The following is a 27,994-nucleotide window of genomic DNA, read 5'->3' as shown; positions in this document are numbered from 1 at the left end:
GTGCAACCAGAGGAAAATAACTCTAGACCACCTTTACTCCACACAAAGAGACGTGTGCAAAGCTCTCCCTCACCCTCCATTTGGCAAATCTGACCATAATTAGAGCCTCCTGATTCCTGCTCGCAAGCAAAAACTAAAGGAGGAAGTACCAGTGACTCGCTCAGGGTAGCCTAGTCGTTAGAGCGTTGGACTAGTAACCGGAAGGTTGAAAGTTCAAACCCCCGAGCTGACAAGGTACAAATCTGTCGTTCTGCCCCTGAACAGGCAGTTCACCCACTGTTCCTAGGCCGTCATTGAAAATAAGAATTTGTTCTTAACTGACTTGCCGAGTTAAATAAAGGTAAAAAAAAATTTAAAAAATACAGAAGTGGTCAGATGACGCAGATGCTAAGCTACAGGACTGTTTTGCTATCACAGACTGGAATATGTTCCGGGATTCATCCGATGGCATTGAGGAGTATACCACATCAGTCACCGGCTTCATTAATAAGTGCATCGATGACGTTGTTCACACATTGAACATACGTACATATCCAAACCAGAAGCCATGGATTACAGGCAACATCCGCAATGAGCTAAAGGCTAGAGCTGCTGGATTAATCCAGACACTTATAAGAAATCCTGATATTTCCTCAGACGAACCATCAAACAGGCAAAGCATCAGTACAGGACAAATATTGAATAGACCAGCTCTGACACTCGTCGGGTGTGGCAAAGCTTACAAACTATAACAGATTACAAAACCCAGCCGCAAGGTGCCCAGTGATGCAAGCCTACCAGATTACCTAAATACCTTTTATGCTCGTTTCGAGGCAAGCAACACTGGAGCATGCATGAGAGCACCACCTGTTCTGGACGACTGTGTGATCATACTCTCCGTAGGGACCAGACAGGTTGCCGGGATGTATACTCAGAGCATGTGCGGACCAACTGGAGAGTGTCTTCACTGACATTTTCAACCTCTCCCTGACAAAGTCTGTAATACCTACATGTTTCAAGCAGACCACCATAGTCCCTGTGCCCAAGAACGCCAAGATAACCCGACCTAAATGACTACCTCCCCGTAGAACTCCCGTCTGTAGCAAGTGCTTTGAAAGGCTGGTCATGGTTCCCATCAACACCATCATCCCGGAAACCCTAGACTCACTCCAATTTGCATAACGCCCCAACAGATCCCCAGATGACGCAATCTCAATTGCACTCCACACTGCCCTTTCCCATCTGGACAAAAGGAACACACTATGTGAGAATGCTGTTTATTGACTACAGCTTAGTGTTCAACACCATAGTGCCACAAAGCTCATCACTAAGCTAAGGACCCTGGGACTAAACACATCTGCAACTGGATCCTGTACTTCCTGACGGGCCGTCCCCAGGTGGTAAAGGTAGACAACAACACATCTGCCACGCTGATCCGCAACACGGGGGTCCTTCAGGGGTGCATGCTTAGTCCTCTCCCGTACTCCCTGTTCACCCAAGACTGCATGGCCAAGTGCGACTCCAACACCATCATTAAGTTTGCTGACGACACAACAGTGGTAGGCCTGATCACCGACATCGATGAGACAGCCTATAGGGAGGAAGTCAGAGACCTGGCAGTGTGGTGCAAGGACAATAACCTCTCCGTCAATGTGAGCAAGACAAAGGAGCTGATCGTGGCCCACAGGAAAAGTAGGATCGAGAATGCCCCCATTCACATCGACGGGGCTTGTAGTGGAGCGGGTCGAGAGCTTCAAGTTCCTTGGTGTCCACAACACCAACAACCTATCATGGTCCGAATACACCAAGATAGTCATGAAGAGGGCATGTTAACACCTATTCCCTCTCAGGAGACTGAAAAGATTTGGCATGGGTCCCCAGATCCTCAAACAATTATATAGGTGCATCATTGAGAGCATCCTGATAGGTTGCATCACTGCCTGGTATGGCAACTGCTCTGCATCCGATTGCAAGGCGCAACAGAAGGTAGTGCATACGGCCCAGTACATCACTGGGGAAGACTCCAGCCACCCAAGTTACAGGCTGTTCTCTGCTACCGCACGGCAAGCGGCCCAGGAGCGCCAAGTCTAGGTCCTAAAGGCTCCTTAAAAGCTTCTACCCCCCAAGCCATAAGACAGCTGAACAATTAATAAAATGGCTACCCAGACTATTTGCATTTCTTTACACTGCTGCTACTCGCTGTTTATTATCTATGCATATTCACTTTATCCCTACCTACATGTTAAGTTTGCCTTAATTGCCTTGACTATCCTATACCAACACACATTTACTCGGTACCAGTGCCCCCTGTATATAGCCTCATTACTCTCATTCTATTGTGTTACCTTTTCTAACTTTAGTTTATTACATTATAATAATAATATTATATATTCTTTTTCTTATTTTCTTAAAACTGAATTGTTGGTTTTAAGGGCTTGACAGTAAGCATTTCACGGTAAGGTCTGCGCATGTGACGAAATTAAATGTGATTTGATTTGACACACCTGTGGTGGTGACCCCAGAGAAGACCCAGCACTGTCCGTATTTGACAGGCAGGCCTCCCTCCTTGTGGTATTTCTTCAGGATCTCCACACTGCCATTCCAGGCTGTAGGGGAAACTCCTCCCACATAGTTCCCTGACCAATTCCCAGCCAGGACCCCATTGTCATCTTGGGAGTTGATCTGGAACGCAACAAAAAAAATGGGAGAGACCGTTTTGTTTTCAATAAGATAAAATATAGCAGCACGTGGTTGTTTTTACTTAACCAGGTAGGTCACTGAGAACACATCTTTTAAATGTCTTTTTATTACCATAACGTTATAGTAATGGTCATGAAATGAACATCAACATACCTCAACATAATTCAGATCAATGAACGTACGCCAGGAATAAGTCAACGGGAAAGTATGTGTATGTATGATAAATAAGTATGTTCACTACTGGAGGTCAAATAAGTTGACAGGTAACTCACCATGGCAGATATGACTCTGACCACGTTGACAGGGTCCCCTCTACCAGGCGGAGGGATCTCACTCTTCTCCAGCACATAGAGACAGGCCTCCAGCATCCCCTCAAGGAACTGAACAGCACAGAGAGTGGGAAACAGACAGACAGGGAGAGATGGAAGACATGATTAGGGGTCAACCAATGAACAAATGACTTGTGTTCGTTCTGTGGTTCATAAATGACTTGTGTTCGTTCTGTGGTTCATAAATGACTTGTGTTCGTTCTGTGGTTCATAAATGACTTGTGTTCGCTCTGTGGTTCATAAATGACTTGTGTTCGTTCTGTGGTTCATAAATGACTTGTGTTCGTTCTGTGGTTCATAAATGACTTGTGTTCGTTCTGTGGTTCATAAATGACTTGTGTTCGTTCTGTGGTTCATAAATGACTTGTGTTCGTTCTGTGGTTCATAAATGACTTGTGTTCGTTCTGTGGTTCATAAATGACTTGTGTTCGTTCTGTGGTTCATAAATGACTTGTGTTCGTTCTGTGGTTCATAAATGACTTGTGTTCGTTCTGTGGTTCATAAATGACTTGTGTTCGTTCTGTGGTTCATAAATGACTTGTGTTCGTTCTGTGGTTCATAAATGACTTGTGTTCGTTCTGTGGTTCATAAATGACTTGTGTTCGTTCTGTGGTTCATAAATGACTTGTGTTCGTTCTGTGGTTCATAAATGACTTCAACGGCAGTGGTTTTCAGGATGTGACTGGAATTCGCCGAAAGACATCATCGCCACCGCACTTGATTTTGAATTCCCTCCCCGTCTCGTACTTGTCCGTAGTTCCATGTGCGATCTCCAATCTGTTTCTCTGTGCCGTAGTAGAGTCTTCCCGTGTCATTCAGCACATACTCCTTCTTCTCCTCCTCATCATCCATGTACACGGTGTCATCTTCGGGGGAGTGGGAACAGGGACAAAGATTAGGTATGCAGTTTTTCAGTTATCCATGGCAAACATGATTGCTGTTTTTCTTAACATTTCTGAAATGTAATCTGGTGTGAAGTCCACCACACAGTCATGTCTGCCACAAATAACTATTTTGATAAACACCGGGGAGAATCGGAGAGAGAGGCAAGGATAGGGTTCACTGTTATTTGATGAATATCTGGACCATACAAAGCAGGGAGAGTGAGTGCAGCCAGGAGAGGGTTAATCACTACTAGCAAAATGTCTGGACTTCACGAAGCAGGGAGAGGTTTTACTATTACTAGAGGCCAGAATTGGTTTAAATGTTGCTAGCACAGTGGCCGGCGCTCACTGAGGGGCCTTACTCATTTAGAGGAAAAGGGATGGATTGTGTGAAATCATCCTAAATGGATAATACACCACAGGACCCTATGGGAATATCTGGTTCTCTCTTTTCCACCCGTTTGTTGTCTTTACTGACCACATGGACATGATTATCTGTGTGAGACACTGTGAAACAGGAGAAAGCTATTGGGAGGAGGGACAAGAAGAAGGGGAGGCAGAGGAAAAAGCTAGGGGGGAGTGAGAACTAGCAGAAGGGGCAGAGAGGTTAAACGATATGTTTGGGAGCAGTGGTCAAGATGGGATGTGGGAAGGAAGGGGAAGGAAGAGGTACAAAAAAGGCTACACAAACTAATGGCGGGAGAGGACGCTATAAAGAGGGAGTGGTAGAATCTCAAGGAGGTAGGGAGGAAGGGTAGAGATTGTGTAGAGGTTTTATGGGAGGAGGTACAGTATAAATTTGAGCTGTTGACAGGATCTAGCAGCTGAGATTTGGCTGGCTTTACTACTTAATAAACATCTACAGCACGTAGAGAGAGAGCGAGAGAGGGAGAGAGCGAGAGAGCGATAGAGAGAGAGAGAGAGAGAGCGCTCAGATTGCCAGCAGCTGTATTACTGTCATATACTCCTACGGTGCAAGGCAGTTTGTACAGGAATTGCGCAGAAGTTCTCTTGTTAAACTCCAGAAGCCTCAAAATACAGGATTGATTGAAAAGACAATATAGCAACATAAGGGAAGACAGGCCAAGCAGGCCAACATGTCAATTGGCAAAGACCAGAGTCCCAAGCAAATTCTGACGTGCAACCAGAGAATGAAACAAACATTCTGGGTCACACTGGGTCAAGCTGTGACTTTATGATGGATAGCAGCACATTATTGGGCAGTGAACTGAGTTTCCCACCTATGTGCAAATTAGCGCTTCTCTGTGAGACCAAGAGGCTAAATAGAGCACAGTCCTAGAGCCAGCCTCTGTTAGACACTGAGGGTACAAACATTAGGAACACCTGGTCTTTCCATGACATGGAAGGTGAATCCAGGTGAAAGCTATGATCCCTTATTGATGTCACCTGTTTAATCCACTTCAATCTGTGTAGATGAAGGCGGAGGAGACAGGTTAAAGAAGGATTTTTAAGCCTTGAGACAATTGAGACATGGAGTGTGTGTGTGGCATTCAGAGGGTGAATGGGCAAGACAACACATGCCTTTCCTATGTCAGTAGGTGCCAGGCGCACCGGCTTGTGTCAAGAACTGCAACGCATCTGGGTTTTTCACGCTCAACAGTTTCCCGCGAGTAACAAGAATGGTCCTCCACCCAAAGGACATCCAGCCATCTTGACATAACCGTGGGAAGCATTAGAGTTAACATGGGCCAGCAATCCGATGGAACTCTTTCGACACATTGTACTCCATATGCCCCGACTTATTGAGGCTGTTCTCCGGGCAAAAGGGGGTGCAACTCCATATTTAGGAAGGTGTCCCTAATGTTTTGTACACTCAGTGTATAAACCCCTAGCTCTTTTGAACTCTACGTCTACTCTGTGATCTGTCTCTTGGTCCTGGTGTTGAGATTGGGTCATAGGTCTGTTCCTATAGCAATGGAATAACGTCATTGAAACATTAGACTTATATACAGCATTGAAGCTGAACTGTGATACAATGGGATACCTTTGTTTGACCCACTGTGTCAACTTTAGGTGAGCACGGGGGTTGGGGTTGGCACTTCAGTGGCAATGGTATGGTCCTTAACGTGCCGACCTTGCCTCCCAATATTTATTTTTCTCCCCCTTCTCTCTCATTCCTTCCTCCCACATTTCCCAACAGTCTTTACCTTCACACCAGGGGTTGAACAGCATGACGATGTCTTTCCTGGGGTCGCGTGTGGTTGCAGACCCGCCCTTTGCAGACTCCACCGTCACGGTGACCTTGTACTTGCCAATCACAGCTTTGGCGTGCGAGTTGACGGACAGCTTGATCCTGTTGCCGTCCCGCTCCACTATCTTGGCCTCCCAGCGGTCGTCCTCCAGCTCTTCCACCAATTGAATGATGACGTGCGTGTTCTTTGACACCATGGGGAGGGGTCCTGTCAGACACATTAGTAAACGGCTTGTCAGGTTATCATTTATGGTCATCACAAGCGTGTGCCAAATGGCACCCTTATATAGTGCAGTGCACTATAGGGAATAGGGGGGCCCTTTCAGGTAAAGCTTCAGGGGGATTGAAGCAGTGTAATATTGGTGGAATATCATTGTAGTAACAGTGTAGTGGTGCCTGAAACCCCATCTCAACAAGCTATGCAGTGTTCAGGACCATCGTGTTACTCCCAAAGAGCGCCGTGAAGATGGATTGTTCTCTTATCTCTGATGTGAAACCGTACCAGCCCACATCGAATTCCTACTGCAACCTCTCTTGGACTTAAGCCCTCTCACCCTTCACACAGAAAAGGTCCACAATAACACACGCAATCATTGAAACCTGCTTTGAGTCAAACACACCATACTTGACTGGCACACACATTCTATTGCAGAGGCAGGAATCACAGTCTTCACATAACCAGAGGGGTGGAAATTCCAAATCCCGTCACACTCCACGTGGCAAATACCAATGCTTACTATTTATACAGAGTGAACGTGTGTGTAATTGCATGTGAGAAACAGCAAGAAAAAGCTCTGCAAACTATACCAGTGAAACACTGTCTTGAATTGACCTTAAACGAGTTGAAATAAAGGTAAGATAGTGGAATGACAACGAGCGGCCTTTAAAGGTAACGTGTCGTCTGCTGTGCAGGAAAGTGAGGAAACCACAGTATCCACAGCACTGTAATTCAGAGCCTGTTGTGCCAGAGGGTGACAGTGCCAAAACCAAAATGTGAACCACAAGTGTGTCACTGTTATGCAGTTCAGTTCAGCTTCGGTAAACTGAGCTGAGTACTGTGAAAACTCCACTGAGGGTAAACACACAGAACGTCTTCACACATACAGCCGGGTCTGAAGATAAATTGACACCCTTGATAAAGGTGAGCCAAAATTGACCGTATCAAATACATCATTGAAATACTGAGCTATGTTGTATGCTCAAAGCATATGGGAGAATATATTATTTTATACTAATACAACTGATTCTCTCTCTCTCTCTCTCTCTCTCTCTCTCTCTCTCTCTCTCTCTCTCTCTCTCTCTCTCAAAAAATTAACAGTAAACATATTTACAACAGAATAAAGACATTTCAAATGTCATATTATGTCTATATACAGTGTTGTAATAATGTGCAAATAGTTCAAATAAACATAAATATAGGTTTTATTTACAATGGTGTTTGTTCTTCACTGGTTGCTCTTTTCTTGTGACAAAAGGTCACACATCTTGCTGCTGTGATTGGACACTGTGGTATTTCACCCAATAGATATGAGAGTTTATCAAAATGTGATTTGTTTTCAAATTCTTTGTGGGTCTGTGTAATCTCAGGGATATATGTGTCTCTAATGTGGTCATACATTTGGCAGGAGGTTAGAAAGTGCAGAGTCTGTACAAAGTCAAAGATTTCCTTAATTATGGGTCAGTCACAGTGGTCAGTTATTCTGCCACTGTGTACTCTCTGTTTAGGGCCAAATAGAATTCCAGTTTGCTCTGTTTTGTTGTAATTATCTTTTTGTTTTCTCATGATTTGGTTGGGTCTAGTTGTGTTGCTGTCCTGAGGCTCTGTGGGGTCTGTTTGTGTTTGTGAACAGAGCCCCAGGACCAGCTTGCTTATGGGGCTCTTCTCCAGGTTTATTTCTTTGTAGGTGATGGCTTTGTTATGGAAGGTTTGGGAATTGCTTCCTTTTAGGTGGTTGTAGAATTTAACGGCTCTTTCTTTCTTCTTTCTTCGGGTGTCTCGCTGGTCTGGGCGGGGTGTCCGTTGCTCTGTTGTTCCTGTGTGAGGTGCTGGGGCTATGGTTGAGGGTGACGTCCTTCAGGGTCCTGGCAAAAGTTGGGATTGCTGCCTTGTAGATGCGAACCTGTTCATAAAGGCTGTTCAAGTCCAGTATGGAGTGGTGGGCCAGGTAGACATTAGGTTTTGAGGCACAGTCGTGCTGGTCCGTTTTGTGGGTTTGGTCTGTGTGTATTGTGTGGACTAGCTCTCTCAGCTATCTGAGCAGCTAACCAATCGCTGCAGCTGTACATAGCCCATCTGTAAATAGCCCATCCAATCTAATATAATAATAATATATATAATAATATAATAATAATAATAATAATATATAATAATAAATAATAATATATAATATAATAATAATATAATAATATATGCCATTTCGATCTACCTATCTCATCCTCATATTGTTTTTTTATTGACTTTTCTGCTCTTTTGCACACCAGTATTTCCACTTGCACATCATCATCTGCACATCTATCACTCCAGTGTTTATTGGCTAAATTGTAATTACTTTGCTACTATGGCCTATTTATTGCCTTACCTTCACACCATTTGCACACACTGTATATAGACAAATGTATTTATTTTCTATTGTGTTATTGACTGTACGCTTGTTTATTCCATGTGTAACTCTGTGTTGTTGTTTGTGTCGCACTGCTTTGCTTTATCTTGGCCAGGTCGCAGTTGTAAATGAGAACTTGTTCTCAACTAGCCTACCTGGTTAAATAAGGAATACTAACCTGTGTTCCCTTTATTGTGACAGACATCAAGGTCAGACTTACCTGTCCTGAGGTCCAGGTGGAGTTTGTCTGTGTTGGAGTTAAAAGGTCGCGACAGGTCCAGTTCTATCTGGAAGGTCTGGCCACGTCGGATGATGAGTGCGTTGCCATGGTAACGGTCGGTGTGATGCTCCATGCGGTTCTGACCCGTTTTAGAGCTCAGTAGATCCACCGAGTGCACTGACAACATCAACTCTGACAGAGAGAGAGAGAGAGAGAGAGAGAGAGAGAGAGAGAGAGAGAGAGAGAGAGAGAGAGAGAGAGAGAGAGAGAGAGAGAGAGAGAGAGAGAGAGAGAGAGAGAGAGAGAGAGAGAGAGAGAGAGAGAGAGAGAGAGAGAGAGAGAGAGAGAGAGAGAGAGAGAGAGAGAGAGAGAGAAATTGAAAAAGTTAATGCAATGGTCATTGCTTATAGGTAGGGCCAGGATTTTTCCCATCTACATGGGCTTACCATTATGAACTAATTAACTCGACTGAGACTATACCTTCCAGCTGATTGTCTCCAGTGTGGGGCTGAGGGGGCTCAGGAAGCGGGGCCTTTTTCACCACTTCGTCCGTGACAACTGTATCGTACAAGCTGCTCTGGCGTGGCCAGCAGCAGCATATCTTCAGAACACCCGAGAGAGAGCCCCCTTGCTCCTTAGACTCCGCCTCCTCCTGGTTGTTTGCCTCCACTATGGTCAGGGCATTGCCATGGAAACGGCCCACATCAGAACCGCTCGCCATCAATCGTTCTCCTGGCATTCTGAAAGGGGTAGCTACGAAAGATAAAGTTTGAGATGAGATAGTAAGATTGAGATTGTAAGAAACAGTAAGATTGGTCATGCAGACAGTCAGAGATAAATAATAATGATGCATAATGAGGAGTTCCCAGTTTAAAAAAAAAAGTAAAATATAGGAGAAAAACGCAATTGACTGAGATAAATCTATGAAATAACATCAAATGAAGATGCAAAAGCATGTCAACAATTCAATGTGAGAGAGATTAAGTGCACACATATCAGTCGGACAACACAGTGCACAATTGTCTACTGAGAAAGACTGTTAACATTACTACTCCTATTCCTCCTCCTGTGTTTCCCCAATGTAAACCTCTCTTCTGCATGTTCTCTCTGCTTCCATTTCCTCTCCAACTCTTTTCCTCCCTCCATTCCTGAAACCAGCTTGTTTTCTTTTTAAACTTTTCCTACATTCCTCTTGACTGATACCAGACATTATAGCCCCCACCCAGCCACAGATGTGTGTGTAATCTCTAGGTATGACGGGGACCATTTATCATATTGCCATGACAATGCAAAATGCTTAATTATTCAGTTAGTCTAGTTCATCTGTTTATACCACCATTCATCAAACTGCAAGGTTAAGTGAACCATGAGACTATGAAACTCTGGATCCAGGCTACCACGCTAGAGTCCAGGCTACAAATCTAAACATAATGGGGGGTTCTAAGGTCAAATGTGAAAGGTCAGGAGAGGTAAAAACAAGAGCAATGAGGCATGTTTACAAGAAGACCAAGATACGTTTCCAACCATGGTCATCCATCTGTACTGTTTCGTTCGTCTGTGTCTAAACAAAAAAAACACTTTGGCTCAGGCCTGGGTTCTCTCCCAGGACCCAAACAATGAAGTCCCTGTGGAGTCAGTTTGGTCTGATGAATCCCTTTTGTAAAACACTCACTGCCCTAACGAGCCATACGCCCTGCACATAGTTAGGAGAAATAAAAGCAGAGTTGTAAACAATTATGTTTACTTTTATGATTTGCATTGGCAAGACAGAACAGCTGCCTCCGGTAAGACAAGTGGTGGCGGTCTGTGTCTATTTGTCAATAACAGCCGGTGCGCAATATCAAATATTAGTCTTGAGGTTTTCCTCACCTGAGGTAGAGTATCTCATGATAACCTATAGACCACACTATTTACCAAGAGAGTTTTCTTCTAAGACAGCACTCAACGAGCTGTATAAGGCCATAAGCAAACAAGAAAATGCTCATCCAGAGGCGGAGCTCCTAGTTGCCGGGGAGTTTAATGCAGGGAAACTTAAATCCGTTTTTACCTCATTTCCACCAGCATGTCACATGTGCAACCAGAGGGGAAAAAAAACTCTAGACCGTCTTTACTCCACACACAGACACACAAACAAAGCTCTCCCTCGCCCTCCATTTGGCAAATCTGACCATAATTATATCCTCCTGATTCCTGCTTACAAGCAAAAACTAAAGCAGGAAGTACCAGTGACTCACTCAATACGGAAGTGGTCAGATGACGCAGATGCTAAGCTACAGGACTGTTTTTCTGGCATAAACTGGAATATGTTCTAGGACTCATCCGATGGCATTGAGGAGTATACCACATCAGTCACCGGCTTCATCAATAAGTGCATCGATGACATTGTCCCCAACAGTGACCGTACGTACATACCCAAACCAGAAGCCATGTGTAGGAGCCGTTTTGGCCTGTTTATGTGATGTGCATATGTTGTCTGTCAAGGGTTATTTTGTCATTGTTTTGTATACTAGAGGGCATTAAATGTTGGGGTCATGGGTCACATGTGTATATAGGTAGCACAGGTGACCAGGAAGGGTTAGCACAGGTGAGAGGAGAGGGCATACAGTTCTTACAGTATCACAAATATAGCTTATAGAATGCATCTCTCTGTACCTTTTTGTATAGGAATATGTGTTTTGGAGCTATTCATATTTTATATGTGCAATACAGGGGAACTTCACACCAAAAGAGTAACGTTTGGAAAGTTGTCATGGACAGCTCTCTCCTGTGCCAGTGGCTTTTCATAGGGAATTGCCACAACCATGGATTACAGGCAACATCCACACTGAGCTAAAGGCTAGAGCTGCTGCTGTCAGGGCGTGGGACTCTAACCCGGATACTTATAAGAAATCTCGCAGGGGCCCTCAGACGAACCGTCACACCAAATACTGGACTAAGATTGAATCCTACTGCACCGGCTCTGACGCTCATCGGATGTGGCAGAGCTTGCGAACTATTACGGACTACAAAGGGAAGCCCAGCCGTGAGCTGCCCAGTGAAGCAAGCCTACCAGACGAGCTAAATTATTTCTATGCGCGCTTTGAGACAAGCAACACTGAAGCACGGATGAGAGCACCAGCTATTCCGAATGACATGTAGGTATTACAGACTTGGCCAGGGACAGGTTGAAAATGTAATTGATCATGCCACCGTAGCTGATGTGACGAAGACCTTTAACCAGGCCAACCTTCACAAGGCCGCAGGGCCAGACGGATTACCAGGATGTGTACTCCGAGCATGCGCTGATCAACTGGCAAGTGTCTTCAAATACATTTTCAACCTGTCCCTGGCCAAGTCTGTAATACCTACATGTTTCAAGCAGAACAACATAGTCCCTGTGCCCAAGAACACACCTGTGCCCAAGAACACCAAGGTAAGCTGCCTAAATAGGGCTACCGAGTGGCGCAGTGGTCTAAGGCAATGCATCTCAGTGCTAGATGTGTCACTACAGGCACACTGGTTCAAATCCAGGCCATGATTTGGAGTCCCATAGGGGTGCACACAATTGGCCCACCATTGTCTGGATTTGGCTGTTGTAGACTGTCATTGTAAATAAGAATTTGTTCTTAAGTAACTTGCCAAGTTAAATAAAGGGCAAGTATTTGGTGACAGGGAGCATTTTCACATCCAGATGAAATGCATGCCCAAATTCAACTACCTGCTACTCGTCCCCAGAAGATAAGATATGCATAGTGGATTTGGATAGAACACACTCTGAAGTTTCTAAAACTGTTTGAATCATGTCTGTGAGTATAACAGAACTCATTTAGCAGGTGAAACCCAGAGGACAAACCATTTAGATTTTTTTGTTGTTTTTGAGGTCACTCTCTTTTCAATGTGGTTTCATTGGGAGTCCAGATATCTAAGGGACCTTCTTGCAGTTCCTACCGCTTCCACTGGATGTCACCAGTCTTTAGAAATTGGTTGAGGTTTTCCTTTGTGTAATGAAGAAGTAGCCATGTTCAAAACGAGGGTCACTTGTAGTGTACTGTTAGATAGAGACGCATGACCAGAAAGCTAGCTACAGTTTGTTTTCCTCCTGTATTGAACACAGATCATCTCGTCTTAAATTTTATTGAATATTAATGTAAAAAAATACCCAAAGTGTGTATTACAAAAGTAGTTTGAAATGTTTTGGCAAAGTTTACAGGTAACTTTTGAGATATTTTGTAGTTACGTTGCACAAGTTGGAACCGGTGTTTTTCTGGATCAAACGCGCCAAATAAATTGAAATTTTGGACATATATCGACAGAATTAATCAAACAAAATTATCATTTGTGATGTTTATGGGACATATTGGAGTGCCAACAAAGGAAGCTTGTCAAAGGTAAGGCATGAATTATATTTGTATATATGTGTTTTGTGTCGCGCCTGCAGGGTTGAAATATGCTTCTCTATCTTTGTTTATGGAGGTGCTATCCTCAGATAATAGCATCGTTTGCTTTCGCCAAAAAGTATTTTTGAAATCTGACATGTTGGCTGGATTCACAACAAGTGTAGCTTTAATTTGGTATCTTACATGTGTGATTTCATGAAAGTTTGATTTTTATAGTAATTTATTTGAATTTGGCGCTCTGCATTTTCACTGGCTTTTTGCCAGGTGGGACGCTAGCGTCCCACATATCCCAGAGAGGTTTTAAATTCACGTCTGTAGCCATGAAGTGCTCACATGAACACCATCATCACAGAAACCCCAGACCCACCCAAACAGATCCACAGACAAAATGAGAAAATAAAATCTAGAAAATCACATTGTAGGATTTTTTATTAATTTATTTGCCAATTATGGTGGAAAATAAGTATTTGGTCACCTACAAACAAGCAAGATTTCTGGCTCTCACAGACCTGTAACTTCTTCTTTAAGAGGCTCCTCTGTCCACCACTCGTTACCTGTATTAATGGCTGTATACATTTTTCTCATTTTGTCTGTCATAATTGAAGTGTACCTATGATGGAAATTACAGGCCTCTCTCATCTTTTTAAGTGGGAGAACTTGCACAATTGGTGGCTGACTAAATACTTTTTTGCCCCACTGTACATGTACAGTACCAGTCAAAAGTCTTTATTTTTTACTATTTTCTACATTGTAGAATAATAGTGAAGACATGACAACTATGAAATAACACATATTGAATCATGTATTAACCAAAAAAGTGCTAAACAAGTCAAAACATATTTTATATTTGAGATTCTTTAAAGTAGCCACCATTTGACTTGATGACAGCTTTGCACACTCTTGGCATTCTCTCTACTAACCTGTACCCCCACACATAAACTCGTTACTGGTACCCCCTGTATATAGTCTCGTTATTGTTATTTTATTGTTGCTCTTTTATTTTCTACTTTAGTATATTTAGTAAATATTTTTCTTACCTCTTATTTTTCTATAAGGCATTCTTTGCTAAGGGCTTGTCAGTAAGCATTTCACGGCAAGGTCTACTCCTGCTGTAATCGGCACATGAAACAAATAGCATTTGATTTGATGATTTTATAGACACATTTACCTCCAAGCCGTTCAATCTCATGCCTTCTAGGAATTCCTTCTGCTTTTAACTGACCAGGTCTTTCACATCAGGAAACAAAAAAGAAATAGGTCAAGGAGAGGATTGTACTTGAGGCTATTGAGATGCATCCTCTCTATCACTCTAACCCAGATGCTTATAAGAGAAGATGTATGTCGAGGCCAGGGTTGGGCTCAGTTTGAATAAAAACAAAAATGACTATTCAATAATTCAAAAAGGGCATTTATTTTCAATGACTTCTCAATAAACTGAAAAGTAAAATCTATTTATTTCAAGTTCTACCATTTCTGAATGTTAAGTTCAAATCACTTCCTGAATTTTCTGCCTTCAATTCGAATTGAGGCCAAGTCTGGTAGAGGCTAGTTAAAAGATGTCACAAACCTTTTGATAATAACAATTGGTAGGATAGTTCTGTGACAGCTCAGAGGGAGGATAGAGAACAGCTGGGTGAAGAAGAGGGGCGTTTTGTACATGGTGGGTTTGGGAACTTTCTCAACTAAAGCACTATGTGTGTGTGTGTGTGTGTGTGTGTGTGTGTGTGTGTGTGTGTGTGTGTGTGTGTGTGTGTGTGTGTGTGTGTGTGTGTGTGTGTGTGTGTGTGTGTGCCTGTGTGTGTGTGTGTGTGTGTGTGTGTGTGTGTGTGTGTGTGTGTGTGTGTGTGTGTGTGTGTGTGTGTGTGTGTGTGTGCGTGTGTGTGTCTGATTTAGAAACTTGTCAGTCCATATGCTGGTCCAATGATGATAAACCTGTGTTCCTGTTTCTCTCCTGCCAAGTAACTTTGTTTTGGCAGCTAGCACCATGCAAGCACCGTTAGAATGCACATGGGCCACTGAGATAAGAGCCTTTAATTCAATGCAGTTTCCCAACAACAACACCCACACTTTAAATGCTATGGGTTGAAGGCTGCTTCACCAACACACATATAAAAAGTCACTCAAATTGATGCCAGATGTAGAAAACACCCACTAATCAGCATTTGTTTGCAAATTAAATGGCATACAACATGCAACCTATAGTACGGCTGGGCGATATATCGAACAAATTTGTTTCATTCGAATTCATGTTTTTGCGCAATATTCCAAATGCCTGTATCACAAGAATCAATGTTTTGTTATTTTTCGTTTTTCTGAGCGTTTATGTCCGCTTGTTCTCATTGTATTTTTGGTCTCGTCTCCTTCGCTCCTCTGTGCTGTGTGCACCTTTCCATTTACACCAGAGATCTGTCTCCGTCCAACAGATTTGAACAAGAGTGAAACCTCTCACCTTGCCTCTTTCTATGTGGTTTACACACATACCAAGCCCTTTCCTCTCAACAAAGTTGAAAGATCACACCTTCCTCTCTGACAAGCGGTTTGAACTCGTCAAACAGAATTGGCCATATGGACAATGGACACCAAAACGCATTGAGACATTATTTTACTGTAATAGAGGAGAAGTAAACTTTTCAATCAATACCCTTTTTATGTCTCAACTACTCAAAATGCGCACAGAGCAGACACTAATAAAACAAGAGTATCAATGAACATCGATTCTGGAAAATGAAAGCTCAGTTTGTTATGCACGACATTGGGGTACCATGTATCACTAGCAGTATTTCAGCCAAAGACTGTTATACTAGCTGTCTAGTCTTTTTTAAATTGTGTTTTATAAATGTGCAATAAGCATAAAACACAATTATATAAGGAATTGGCAACTCGTTCTCATTCTGAGAAATAAGGTATGCCACTTGATTTCAAGAAGTGGACAGGTTAACATGCTTTCAAACAGTTGGAGGCAGACTGAAGGGTGTGCTCATTGCAATTCCACTGTTCAGCCTTGTTAGCTAGAAAATAGATCCAAGTTGGCTAAACTTAAAATATAAAGATTATCTTGGCTAATCCTTAGCTCATGGGCTTGAGAGATTGTTGAGACCTGTGTTCATTTTCTATAGCCTAATGCCTGCTCCAAGAAGTTTGTCTTTATTAGTGAATGCATGGTTCTAGTTAAATTTGTAACAAAAAAGGGAACTTTCATAGACAGACTTGAAAGCCAGATCAGTGATTGTTGCACAAAAAAGCAGGTTAAACTATTTTGATAAACTCAGTGTGTCAAAGTCGTGTGTATAGGTGGCAGGGAAGTCAGGCGCTGGAGAATCAAACTTAATGGAATGTAGTTGTTTAATGACTGTAAACAAAACATAACTCCAACACTAATGAATCCTAACAAAACAAAGTGGGTACGAGGACCCGTCGCGCACCAATACAAACAACACAAAAACTGAACAACAAACAATCTCTGACAAAGACATGAGGGGAAACAGAGGGTTAAATTCACAACAGGTAATGAACGGGATTGAAACCAGGTGTGTAGGACGACAAGACAAAACCAATGGAAAATAAAAAATGGATCAATGATGGCTAGAAGACCGGTGACGTCGAGCATCGAGCGCCGAGCACCGCCCGAACAAGGAGAGGCTTCGACTGTCGTGACACAGTGGATCTTATGGTTGTGGAAGGCTTATATTTAGCCTAGGTATAACTTCAGAAGCCCTAAATGCATTAGATTATTGCTGACTGTTTGAAATGCAGTGTACTTTACCTTTAATTGTACAAAAATCGAGATATATATATTGTGAATCGCCTATAACTTTGAAAGAAATCGAGATAGGGCTGGGTGATATGGCCTAAAAAATGTAGCTTATCCCCTCTTATTTGACGGAAAAGTTCCTTAGACCACATGACCTTCATTTAACTAGGCAAGTCAGTTTAAGAACAAATTCTTATTTACAATGACGGCCTACCAAAAGGCAAAAGGCCTCCTGCGGGGACGGGGATTAAAAATGTAAAATAAATACAATATAAGTATAGGACAAAACACATCACAACAAGAGAGACAACACAGCACTACATAAAGAGAGATCTAAGGCCACAACACAGCAAGGCAGCAACACATGACAACACAGCATGGTAGCAACACAACATCACAACAACATGGTAGCAACACAAACATGGTAGCAGCACAAACATGGTACAAACATTATTGGGCACAGACAACAGCACAAAGGTCAAGAAGGTAGAGACAACAATACATCACACAAAACAACCACAACTGTCAGTAAGAGTGTCCATGATTGGGTCTTTGAATGAGTTGATTGAGATAAAACTGTCCAGTTTGAGTGTTTGTTGCAGCTCGTTCCAGTCGCTAACTGCAGTGAACTGAAAAGAGCGACCCAGGGATGTGTGTGCTTTGAGGCTACAAATGTGTGTGTCATAGGATGTGTGTGTCATAGGTGAAAGGGTAACAACATTAAATATATAACTTGCCTATTATTTTATTTTTGTTGGGGCTAATTTTGATCTTTCCCTTTATTCAACTTCTTAACTCACCATCAAGTCTCTGAACGGGGTTAGGTGTGTGGGAGTGAGGGTGGGGGCGTGTGCCTCTTTGGGTCTCAGAGACCAGGATTGAGAAGCACTGCCTTTGAACAAAATACACTGAAATTGCAAATCGTGAAATGTGTAATAATAACTTGAAAAATGAATTATGTGGAGGCCAGGTCATCTGATGCAGTACTCTCCTTCTTAGTCAAATAGCCCTTACACAGCCTGGAGGTGTGTTGGGTCAATGTCCTGTTGAAAAACAAATGATAGTGCCACTAAGCGCAAACCAGATGGGCTGGCGTATCGCTGCAGAATGGTGTGGTAGTCATGATCGTTAAGTGGTCTTGAATTCTACATAAATCAATCAATCGATCAATCAATGAAATGTAATTATAAAGCCCTTTTTACATCAGCCGATGTCACAAAGTGCTATACAGAAACCCAGCCTAAAACCCCAAACGGCAAGCAATGCAGATGTCGAAGCACAGTGGCTAGGAAAAACCCCCTAGAAAGGCAGGAACCTGGGAAGAAACATATAGAGGAACCAGCCTCTGAGGGGTGGCCAGTCCTCTTCTTGCTGTGCCTGGTGGAGATTATAACAGTACATGGCCAAGATGTTCAAACGTTCATAGATGACCAGCAGGGTCAAATATTAATAATCAATGTGGATGTAGAGGGTGCAACAGGTCAGCACCTCAGGAGTAAATGTCAGTTGGCTTTTCATAGCTGAGCATTCAGAGTTAGAGACAGCAGGTGCGGTAGAGAGAGAGAGAGAGAGTCGAAAACAGCAGGTCCGGGACAAGGTAGCACGTCCGGTGAACAGGTCAGGGTTTCATTGCCGCAGGCAGGACAGTTGAAACTGAATCAGGCCTTCAGTGTCACCAGTAAAGCTCCATCACACCACCTCCTCCATGCTTCACGGTGGGAACCACATATGCGAAGATCATCTGTTCACCTACTTCGCATCTCACAAAAACACGGCGGTTAGAACCAATAATCTCTCATTTGGACTCATCAGAACAGAACAGAACAGAACAGAAAGGACAGATTTCATTGCTCATGTTTCTTGGCCCAAACAAGTATCTTCCTCTTATTGGCGTCCTTTAGAAGTGCTTTAAGCAATTTGACCACGAAGGCCTGATTCACGCAGTCTCCTCTGAACAGTTGATGTTGAGATGTGTCTGTTACTTGAACTCTGTGAAGAATTTATTTGGGCTGAAATTTCTGAGGTGTAGTTAACTCTAATGAGCTAATCCTCTGCAGCAGAGGTAAGTCTTCCTTTCCTGTGGCGGTCCTCATGAGAGCCAGTTTCACCATAACGCTTGATGGTTTTTACGACTGCAGTTGAAAAACTTTTAAAGTACTTGAAATGTCCAGGATTGGGCCTCCCGGGTGGTGCAGTGGTTCTGGGCGCTGTACTGCAGCACCAGCTGTGCCACCAGAGACTCTGGGTTCGCACCCAGGCTCTATCGTAACCGGCCGCGACCGGGACGTTCGTAGGGCGACGCACAATTGGCCTAGCGTCATCCAGGTTTGGCCAGTAGGGATATCCTTGTCTCATCTCGCACCAGCGACTCCTGTGGCGGGCCGGGCACAGGGCGCGCTAACCAAGGTTGCCAGGTGCACGGTGTTTCCTCCGACACATTGGTGCGGCTGACTTCCGGGTTGGATGCGTGCTGTGTTAAAGAAGCAGTGCGGCTTGGTTGGGTTGTGTATCGGAGGACGCATGACTATCAACCTTCGTCTCTCCCGAGCCCATACGGGAGTTGTAGCGATGAGACAAGATAGTAGCTACTAAAACAATTGGATGCCACGAAAAAGGGGTAAAAATAAAAATTAAATTAAAAAAAGAAATGTCCTGGATTGACTGACCTTCATGTCTTAAGGTAATGAGACATGTTTCTCTTTGCTTTTCTTGCCATATTATGGACTTTGTCTTTTACCAAATAGGGCTATCTTCTGTACACCACTCCTACCTTGTCACAACACAGCCTCAAACGCATTATGAAGGAAAGAAATTACACAAATGAACTTTTAACAAGGCACACCTGTTAATTGAAATGCATTCCAGGTGAATAGCTCATGAAGCTGGTTGAAACAATGCCAAGAGTGTGCAAAGCTGTCATCAAGGCAAAGGGTGGCTACTTTGAAGAATCTCAAAATATAAAATAATATTTTGATTTGTTTAACACTTTTTTGGTTACTACATGATTCCATATGTGTTATTTCATATTTTTGACGTCTTCACTACTATTCTACAATGTAGAAAATAGTAAAAATAAAGAAAAACCCTTGAATGAGTAGGTGTGTCCAAACTTTTGACTGGTACTGTATATATATATAAAGAAAGGCAAAAAATGCCTCAGATTTCCATTGGTTGTCGACACATAACATTATGTGAGGGAACAGGAAAACCTTTCCGTGTTTTTATCAGCATGGTATCTAAAATATTTCTCACTTTATGAGCAGAGCCTGGTACCACTGGAACCAATAACACCCATCACCCTGTGTGCGTGTGTGTCTGTGTGTGTGTGTGAGAGAGAGAGAGAGAGAGAGAGAGAGAGAGAGAGAGAGAGAGAGAGAGAGAGAGAGCAATTCAGTTTTCAGTAATTCATTGGCCAAATGAAACGTAATATTGCTCAGTCAGCTGAGCTAATAACTATCTGCCATTTAAAAGTGCCTTTTATTTTGATTTATCCATTGGCTACATAAGCACTTTCCTCTGCATGCCTTTCATGCCAAGTTAATAAGCTACATGTGGTGGATGCAGGCTTCTAGTTGCAAGCTTTCAGCCTATAGGCTACTCACTTTCAAATCAAATCAAAGTTGATTTTTCCCTTCATACCTCATCAAAACACATCCCAACTGCGAAATTTGTGAAAGTTCTTTACTTGAGTAGCCTACCACAGTGTAACTAATTGTCAAGAGTGAAATGAACAATTGCTTACGTTGTGTTGAGTGATGGCTTCTTGAAACACCGAAAAAGTTCGAGTGACTTTTTAAAGCTTCTAATATATATCCGTTTGTGTATTATCAGCTTTAGAAGTTTCAGCTCGTGCCAGTTCTTCTGTCTCTAACAGACGCTTCTTGGATAAGGTTTAGCCTATGCTCCTCTGGAGGAACGCAAAGGGGAAGGGACTTGACACACCTCCTGCCTCAGACAGTTCCAACCTACGACCCCCTCACCATTATGGTATCATATAAACCATAGCCCTCTATCGAGGACATCCTGTGTGGAGCGTCAAGGCAGCATACACGGCAAACCCACAGGTTACTTAATACAATAACAGGCGCGTTAGTTTATAATGCAGAAAGGCAGTGGAAACCAAGCAGGCACATTTTTTGGTGCAACCCTTTTGATGGCAGAGTGAAAAATGTTCATTTTAAAGTTGATTTTAGACATTTTGCCATGTGGCAGAGAGGAAAATGTAGCAATTTTATAACAAATTTGATGCAATTCTACTAATTTTACCATGGGGTGGAGAGAAATTAAAGGGCAATTCCACCACTTTTCAACTTCATATTCACCATCTTCAGCACCAAACCAGGGTCTATATACGTGAAAACGGTGCGTTTCTGTCTGTGGTTAAAAAAAGAAGGTTCTAAAAATTGCTTCTCTATCACATGGTGGGATAAAAAATGTTTTATTGGCAAACATTTCAGTGTTCATACCTTCCTGTGTGCTGTCCCGTATACAAAATCAAATCAAAATCTAATTTAGTTTATCTGTCACGTTCTGACCTTTATTTCCTTTGTTTTGTCATTATTTAGTATGGTCAGGGTGTGAGTTTCTATGTTTCGGCCTAGTATGGTTCTCAATCAGAGGCAGGTGTCATTAGTTGTCTCTGATTGAGAATCATACTTAGGTAGCCTGGGTTGCACTGTTTGTTTGTGGGTGATTGTCTATGTTGATGGCTTGTTTCAGCGCAGCTGCATTAGCTTCACGGTTGTTATTTTGTTTACTGTTTTTGTATAGTGTTTCAGTGTTCAGTGTTTTCTTTATTAAAATTCATGATGAACACATACCACGCCGCATTTTGGTCCTCCGAACCTTCTCGCCTCTCCTAATCAGATGAAGAGGACGACCGTGACATTATCACATGCGATGAGTACAACTGGTCTAGACTTTAAAGTGAAACGCTTGCTTAAGAACCTTTCCCGACGATGCAAAGTTTAAAAAAGAATGATACACATTTTAAAGTAACTAACGCGAGGAATAAAATACACAAGAATGGAGCTACAGTATATACAGGGAGTACCAGTACAATGTGCAGAGGTACGAGGTACTTGAGGTAAATATGTACATGAAGGCAGATTAAAGTGACTTCGCATCCGGATAGATAATAATAAGAGTAAAATAAAGAACAGATAAGCAGCAGCAAATTAAAAGTGTGTGTGTGTATGTATGTTTGTTTGTGTTGTGTCGTGTCGGTGTGTGTGTGTGTGAGAGATTTGTGTGAGAGTGACAGTGTAGTGTGTGTGTGAGTGAGTGTGTATATCAATTCTAGTGAGTGTTCATTGAGTCAGTGCAGATAGTTAGATTAGTTGACTATTTAGCTGTCTGACTATTTAGTAGTCTTATGGCTTTGGGGTAGCAGCTGTTTCGGAGCCTGTTGGTCCGAGAGCTGATGTTCCGGTACGGTTTGCTGGAGTCTTTGGCAATTTTTCGGGCCTTCCTCTGACACCGCCTGATGTATAGTTTCCTGATAAACCATATTGACTGATACCATTCAATCAACAAAAAAAAGACAATACAAGAACTGTCACAGTGCTGACTTTTGCCCAATGCCTGCAGCAAAAGCCTCTACCCCGTCCTCTGGCTGGGCAGAGTACTTTGGGACTTTAGTTACTTCGGTGTAACAAGGGCCTTGCCGTGCGGCCCTACCAACCCTTCTATTTATTCGTAATGGCCCTTCGCGTGAGTTGGGTTTGTTCCTTCGTTCACGTTGTCACTCCCTTATTGTCCGGTCTAGTATGAGGCCTTGGATAGATATACTCCTATTTAAATATTCTTAAGCGTTATGGATTCCTCCTATATTTCCTTACCCTCAAGTTATCTTTACCTATGTATATATCAATACCTAATAACAACTCCTAGTAGTTATTATGCTCGTCAGCTAGTAGTCACTCGGGAACTAGTATTGGCATATGTTTTGACTTCCTTAAAAATATATTATTGTCCACACAATGAAATATTCTTTAGTGCAATCACTTTAACCTATAACCAGGGTCACTTTCTGTTCAGTGAGAGTGTCAAAGGCGTTTGCTCTCCAGAAGCTTTTATTAAGTCACTCTGTTTTTTGTCTTATACACATCATTACAATTCAATGGTTATACAGTTTCTCAACACAACAATAATGCTCAATCAATCCTTAATGCTTTAAGCTATGCCAGATAATATTGCAAAACTTTAAATGCATTAACACTTCTAACAATATTGACTAAATAGCGAAAATAGTTCAATTACCTTAAATGCTCAGTCCCTTGGTCACTTTCCCGTAATCGGTATTCTCGCAGCTACGGCGCTAGATTCCGAATTCTAATATCTTAATACACTTACAACTCTGTGTATGGACTCAATATATTGTAACTGGTATTTTGCTGTTTCCTTGTATTGCCAATCACATCTGTACCTGATGTCTCACTGAGTGACCGCCACTTTGTCTGTATTCAAGAGGTGGTTAGACCTCTGTTTTTCTTAGACTCAGTCTCGGGGTCACCAAGTTCAACCAAGTATATTCAGATAGTGATCCAATAAGTACATAGACAAAATAATCCAATTCTCTAATATTGTTATAGTCTAACAAAAAGCGTATATCCTAACACTATTCACTTCCAACTCTGTGTATAGACTCAATATATTGTAACTGGTATTTTGCTGTTTCCTTGTATTGCCAATCACATCTGTACCTGATGTCTCACTGAGTGACCGCCACTTTGTCTGTATTCAAGAGGTGGTTAGACCTCTGTTTTTCTTAGACTCAGTCTCGGGGTCACCAAGTTCAACCAAGTATATTCAGATAGTGATCCAATAAGTACATAGACAAAATAATCAAATGTTCTAATATTGTTATAGTCTAACAAAAAGCATATAGTGAAATAGTAAATTTACCTGTGATGATCCTCCATATGAAGTCTGTCTCACATGTTAACAAGGATCATATAATATATGCCATTTAGCAGACGCTTTTATCCAAAGCGACTTACAGTCGTCATGTGTGCATACATTCTACGTATGGGTGGTCCCGGGAATCGAACCCACTACCCTGGCGTTACAAGCACCATGCTCTACCAACTGAGCTACAGAAGGACCATGCTGTCCTTATGATCTCTGTTCTCTTTATATATCTTTTTAAAGGGGAAGTTCCCACTGGGGCTGTAGACCTACGTAATCTTAGGCCTGTGTGTTAAACGGAAGCTTCCTATTATTACCCTTTAAGGTCATGCACTACTGACTCTCACATTGCTGCTTCCGTGTTACTGTTGGCTGATTCCACTCAATCATACCAGCTGGTTGTTTCTACCACTGGAGGTGGCGTAGGTGGTATGTCAAGCGTCAGCTGGGAGAAGTCTATGATATAGGTATCTCCTCTGCTTCTCCCTGTTGTCCAGTTTCTGCAGGTGCGGTCCGTGGTTCCATGAGGTCCCGTGAATGCCCTGTGTTGTTGTACCCATTGCTTGATGGAGTGGGCAGATTCTTTTAATCTCTTGTCACAGAACAATAGAAGAACAAAAACCAGTGCCTGGTCTCTCAATTTAGAGACATAAGTATCAAGCCTGTCTGTGCGTCTGGCAAGACTCCATGTGCTGGCTCCATACATTTATGTGAAAACATACACACAGTCACTGTTCTATAGGATCGTTTTCAATGTCACAATACCTTTTGATTTGGTTGCTGGGGGGCAAGGAGACCCCTAGTTCCATTAAAACCATTGCCATCTACAGTGCCTTCAGATTGTATGAGTTTTTACACATTTAGTTGTGTTACAGCCTGCATTTGAAATGGATTACATTGAGGTTTTGTTTTATTGGCCTACACACAATACCCCATAATGTGAAAATGGAATTATGTTTTTAGACATTTTCACAAATTAATAAAAATGAAAAGATGAAATGTCTGAGTCAATATGTATTCAACCCCTTTGTTATGGCAAGCCTAAATAAGCCCAGGAGTAACATTTTTCATAAAAAATTCTTAGAGCTAGGGTCTATTTAAATAATAGTAGAGAGAATGCTTTATTTCAGCTTTTATTTCTTTCATCACATTCCCACTGGGTCAGAAGTTTACATACACTCAATTAGAATTTGGTAGCATTGCCTTTAAATTGTTTAACTTGGGTCAAACGTTTTGAGAAGCCTTCCAACAAGCTTCCCACATTAAGTTGGGTGAATATTGGCCCATTCCTCGACAGAGCTGGTGAAACTCAGACAGGTTTGTAGGCCTCCTTGCTCACACATACTTTTTCAGTTCTGCCCACAAATCTTCTATAGGAATGAGGTCATGGCTTTGTGATGGCCACTTCAATACCTTGACTTTGTTGTCCATAAGCCATTTTGCCACAACTTTGGAAGTATTTTAAAAAAAAATGTTTAACCTTTATTTAACCAGGCAAGTCAGTTAAGAACATATTCTTATTTTCAATGACAGCCTGGGAACAGTGGGTTAACTGCCTGTTCAGGGGCAGAACAACAGATTTGTACCTTGTCAGCTCGGGGGTTTGAACTCGCAACCTTCCGGTTACTAGTCCAACGCTCTAACCACTAGGCTACGCTGCCGTATGCTTGGGGTCATTGTCCATTTGGTAGACCAATTTTGCGACCAAGCTTTAACTTCCTGACTGATGTCTTGAGATGTTGCTTCAATATATCCACATAATTTTCCTTTCCCATGTTGCCATCTATTTTGTGAAGTGCACCAGTCCCTCCTGCAACAAAGCAGCCCCACAACACGATGCTGCCACCCATGTCCTTCACGGTTGGGATGATGTTCTTCGTCTTGCAAGCCTCCCCCTTTTTCCTCCAAACATAACGATGGTCATTATGGCCAAACAGTTCTATTTTTGTTTCATCAGATCACAGGACATTTCTCCAAAAAGTACAATCTTTGTCCCCATGTGCAGTTGCAAACCATAGTCTGGCTTTTTTTATGGTGGTTTTGGAGCAGTGGCTTCTTCCTTGCTGAGCGGCCTTTCAGGTTATGTCGATATAGGACTCATTTCACTTTGGATATAGATACTTTTGTACCTGTTTCCTCCAGCATCTTCACCAGCTCATTTGCTGTTGTTCTGGGATTGATATGCACTTTTTGCACCAAGTACGTTCATCTCTAGGAGACAGAACGCATCTCCTTCCTGAGCGGTATGATGGCTGCGTGGTTCCATGGTGTTAATACTTGCGTACTATTATTTGTACAGATGAACGCGGTAGCTTCATGTGTTTGGAAATTGCTCCCAAGGATGAGCCAGACTTGAGTAGGTGTACAATTGTTTTTCTGAGGTCTTGGCTGATTTCTTTTGATTTTCCGATGATGTCAAGAAAAGAGGCACTGCGTTTGAAGGTAGGCCTTGAAATAAATCCACAGGTACACCTCCAATTGACTCAAATGATGTCAATTAGCCTATAAGAAGCTTCTAAAGCATGGCATAATTTTCTGTAATTTTACAAGCTGTTTAAAGGCACAGTCAACTTAATGTATGTAAACTTCTGACCCATTGGAATTGTGATACAGTGAAAGTGATAAGTGAAATAATCTGTATGTAAACAATTGTTGAAAAAATTACTTGTGTCATGCACAAAGTAGATGTCCTAACTGACTTGCCAAAACTATAGTTTGTTAACAAGAACTTTGTGGAGTGGTTGAAAAACAAGTTATAATGACTCCAACCTAAGTGTACGTAAACTTCCGACTTCAACTGTATAATGGAAAGCTATGGGTTCTTTGTAATTCCAGCTCCCAGATTGCAAATTCATTGTTTCAGGCTTGTTTCTTCAAAAACAAGCAAGAATGTTTAGTTTTTGTACAAAGACTCCCATTTCAAAATCAGTCTGTTTTTAGCGTGGTTAAGAGGATGCACGCTTACTAATTTGACTTTTCTATTGAACATACTTTTTTCCATATGAAATATTATAGTTTATTCACATTTTAGGATACCTGAGGATTGAATAGAAACGTAGTTTGACTTGTTTGAACAAAGTTTAGCGGTAGCTTTTGGACTCCTTTGTCTGCACGTTGAATGAATGGGTTACTGAAATCGATGGTGCCAACTGAACAGACATTTTGGGATATAAAGAAGGATTTTATCTAACAAAATGACCATTCATGTTGTAGCTGGGACCCTTGGGATTACAAACAGAGGAAGATTTTCAAAAGTAAGTGATTTATTTATTCACTATTTGTGATTTTATGAAACCTGTGCTGGTTGAAAAATATGTTGATGTGGGGCGCTGTCCTCAAACAATTGTTTGGTATTCTTTCGCTGTATAGCCTATTGTAAATCGGACAACTCAGTTAGATTAACAATAATGTAAGCTTTTAAATGATATAAGATACTTGTGTGTTCATGAATGTTTAATATTACAATTTATTTTAATTGTGGGCCCTCCAATTTCTTCAGATGTAGCGGGACACCTATCCCTAAGAAGATTTAACGAGTCACATAATGAGTTGCATGGACTCACTCTGCGTTTAACATGATTTTTGAAAGACTACCTCATCTCTGTACAATTATGACAAAAATATACAATTATCTGTAAGGTCCATCGGTCAAGCAGTGAAACACAGATTCAACCACAAGGAACAGGGTGTTTTTATGTGTATGTGAATAACTCACCTCGGAGAGTTTGGTAAAGTTCAAGCATAATCCTTTACTCAGGTATAATAGGTTACGACATCCCAATCAGACACTCATAATGCACCTCATAATGCACCATAATGCATTTATATATCCTAGATAGGTGCCCCTCTAGCGCCATCTCTGGGTTGGCATTATGCCCGTTATCTTAACATCTTCCTTTTTATATAAAATTAGCCCGAGCACTTCATACCATTTTAATACCACAGTGAAAATATCTATTTACATTATCAACACCCTGTTTATTTTTTAAATTTAAGATTAAAAAAAACTATTACGTCCATCTCTTTAACGTGAG

General features: G+C 42.0%; 1 protein-coding gene across 2 annotated transcripts in view; it reads right to left on the bottom strand.

The window, feature by feature from the left end:
* LOC118395008 (protein-glutamine gamma-glutamyltransferase K-like) overlaps positions 1–24,556 on the bottom strand; it is a 36,288-nt gene extending 11,732 nt beyond the window's left edge. The window contains exons 1-7 of one of the 2 annotated variants that reach the window (XM_052464171.1): positions 23,958–24,556; positions 9,405–9,677; positions 8,925–9,116; positions 6,061–6,312; positions 3,756–3,874; positions 2,952–3,059; positions 2,484–2,661 (exon numbers count right to left, since the gene is read on the bottom strand). In XM_052464171.1, coding sequence (XP_052320131.1) covers positions 2,484–2,661; positions 2,952–3,059; positions 3,756–3,874; positions 6,061–6,312; positions 8,925–9,116; positions 9,405–9,663 — 1,108 coding nt within the window. In that variant the 5' untranslated portion in view covers positions 9,664–9,677; positions 23,958–24,556. Of the gene's footprint in view, positions 1–2,483; positions 2,662–2,951; positions 3,060–3,755; positions 3,875–6,060; positions 6,313–8,924; positions 9,117–9,404; positions 9,678–20,793; positions 20,994–23,957 lie in introns of those variants that run through there. The other variant, XM_052464170.1, reaches the window with a different exon arrangement.
* Between the last annotated feature and the right edge of the window lie 3,438 nt (positions 24,557–27,994).

Source organism: Oncorhynchus keta, chromosome 15, assembly GCF_023373465.1.
Source record: "Oncorhynchus keta strain PuntledgeMale-10-30-2019 chromosome 15, Oket_V2, whole genome shotgun sequence".
Taxonomy (NCBI): domain Eukaryota; kingdom Metazoa; phylum Chordata; class Actinopteri; order Salmoniformes; family Salmonidae; genus Oncorhynchus; species Oncorhynchus keta.
The sequence above is the reverse complement of the archived record's forward strand: the minus strand, read 5'-3'. Positions and strand labels throughout refer to the sequence as shown.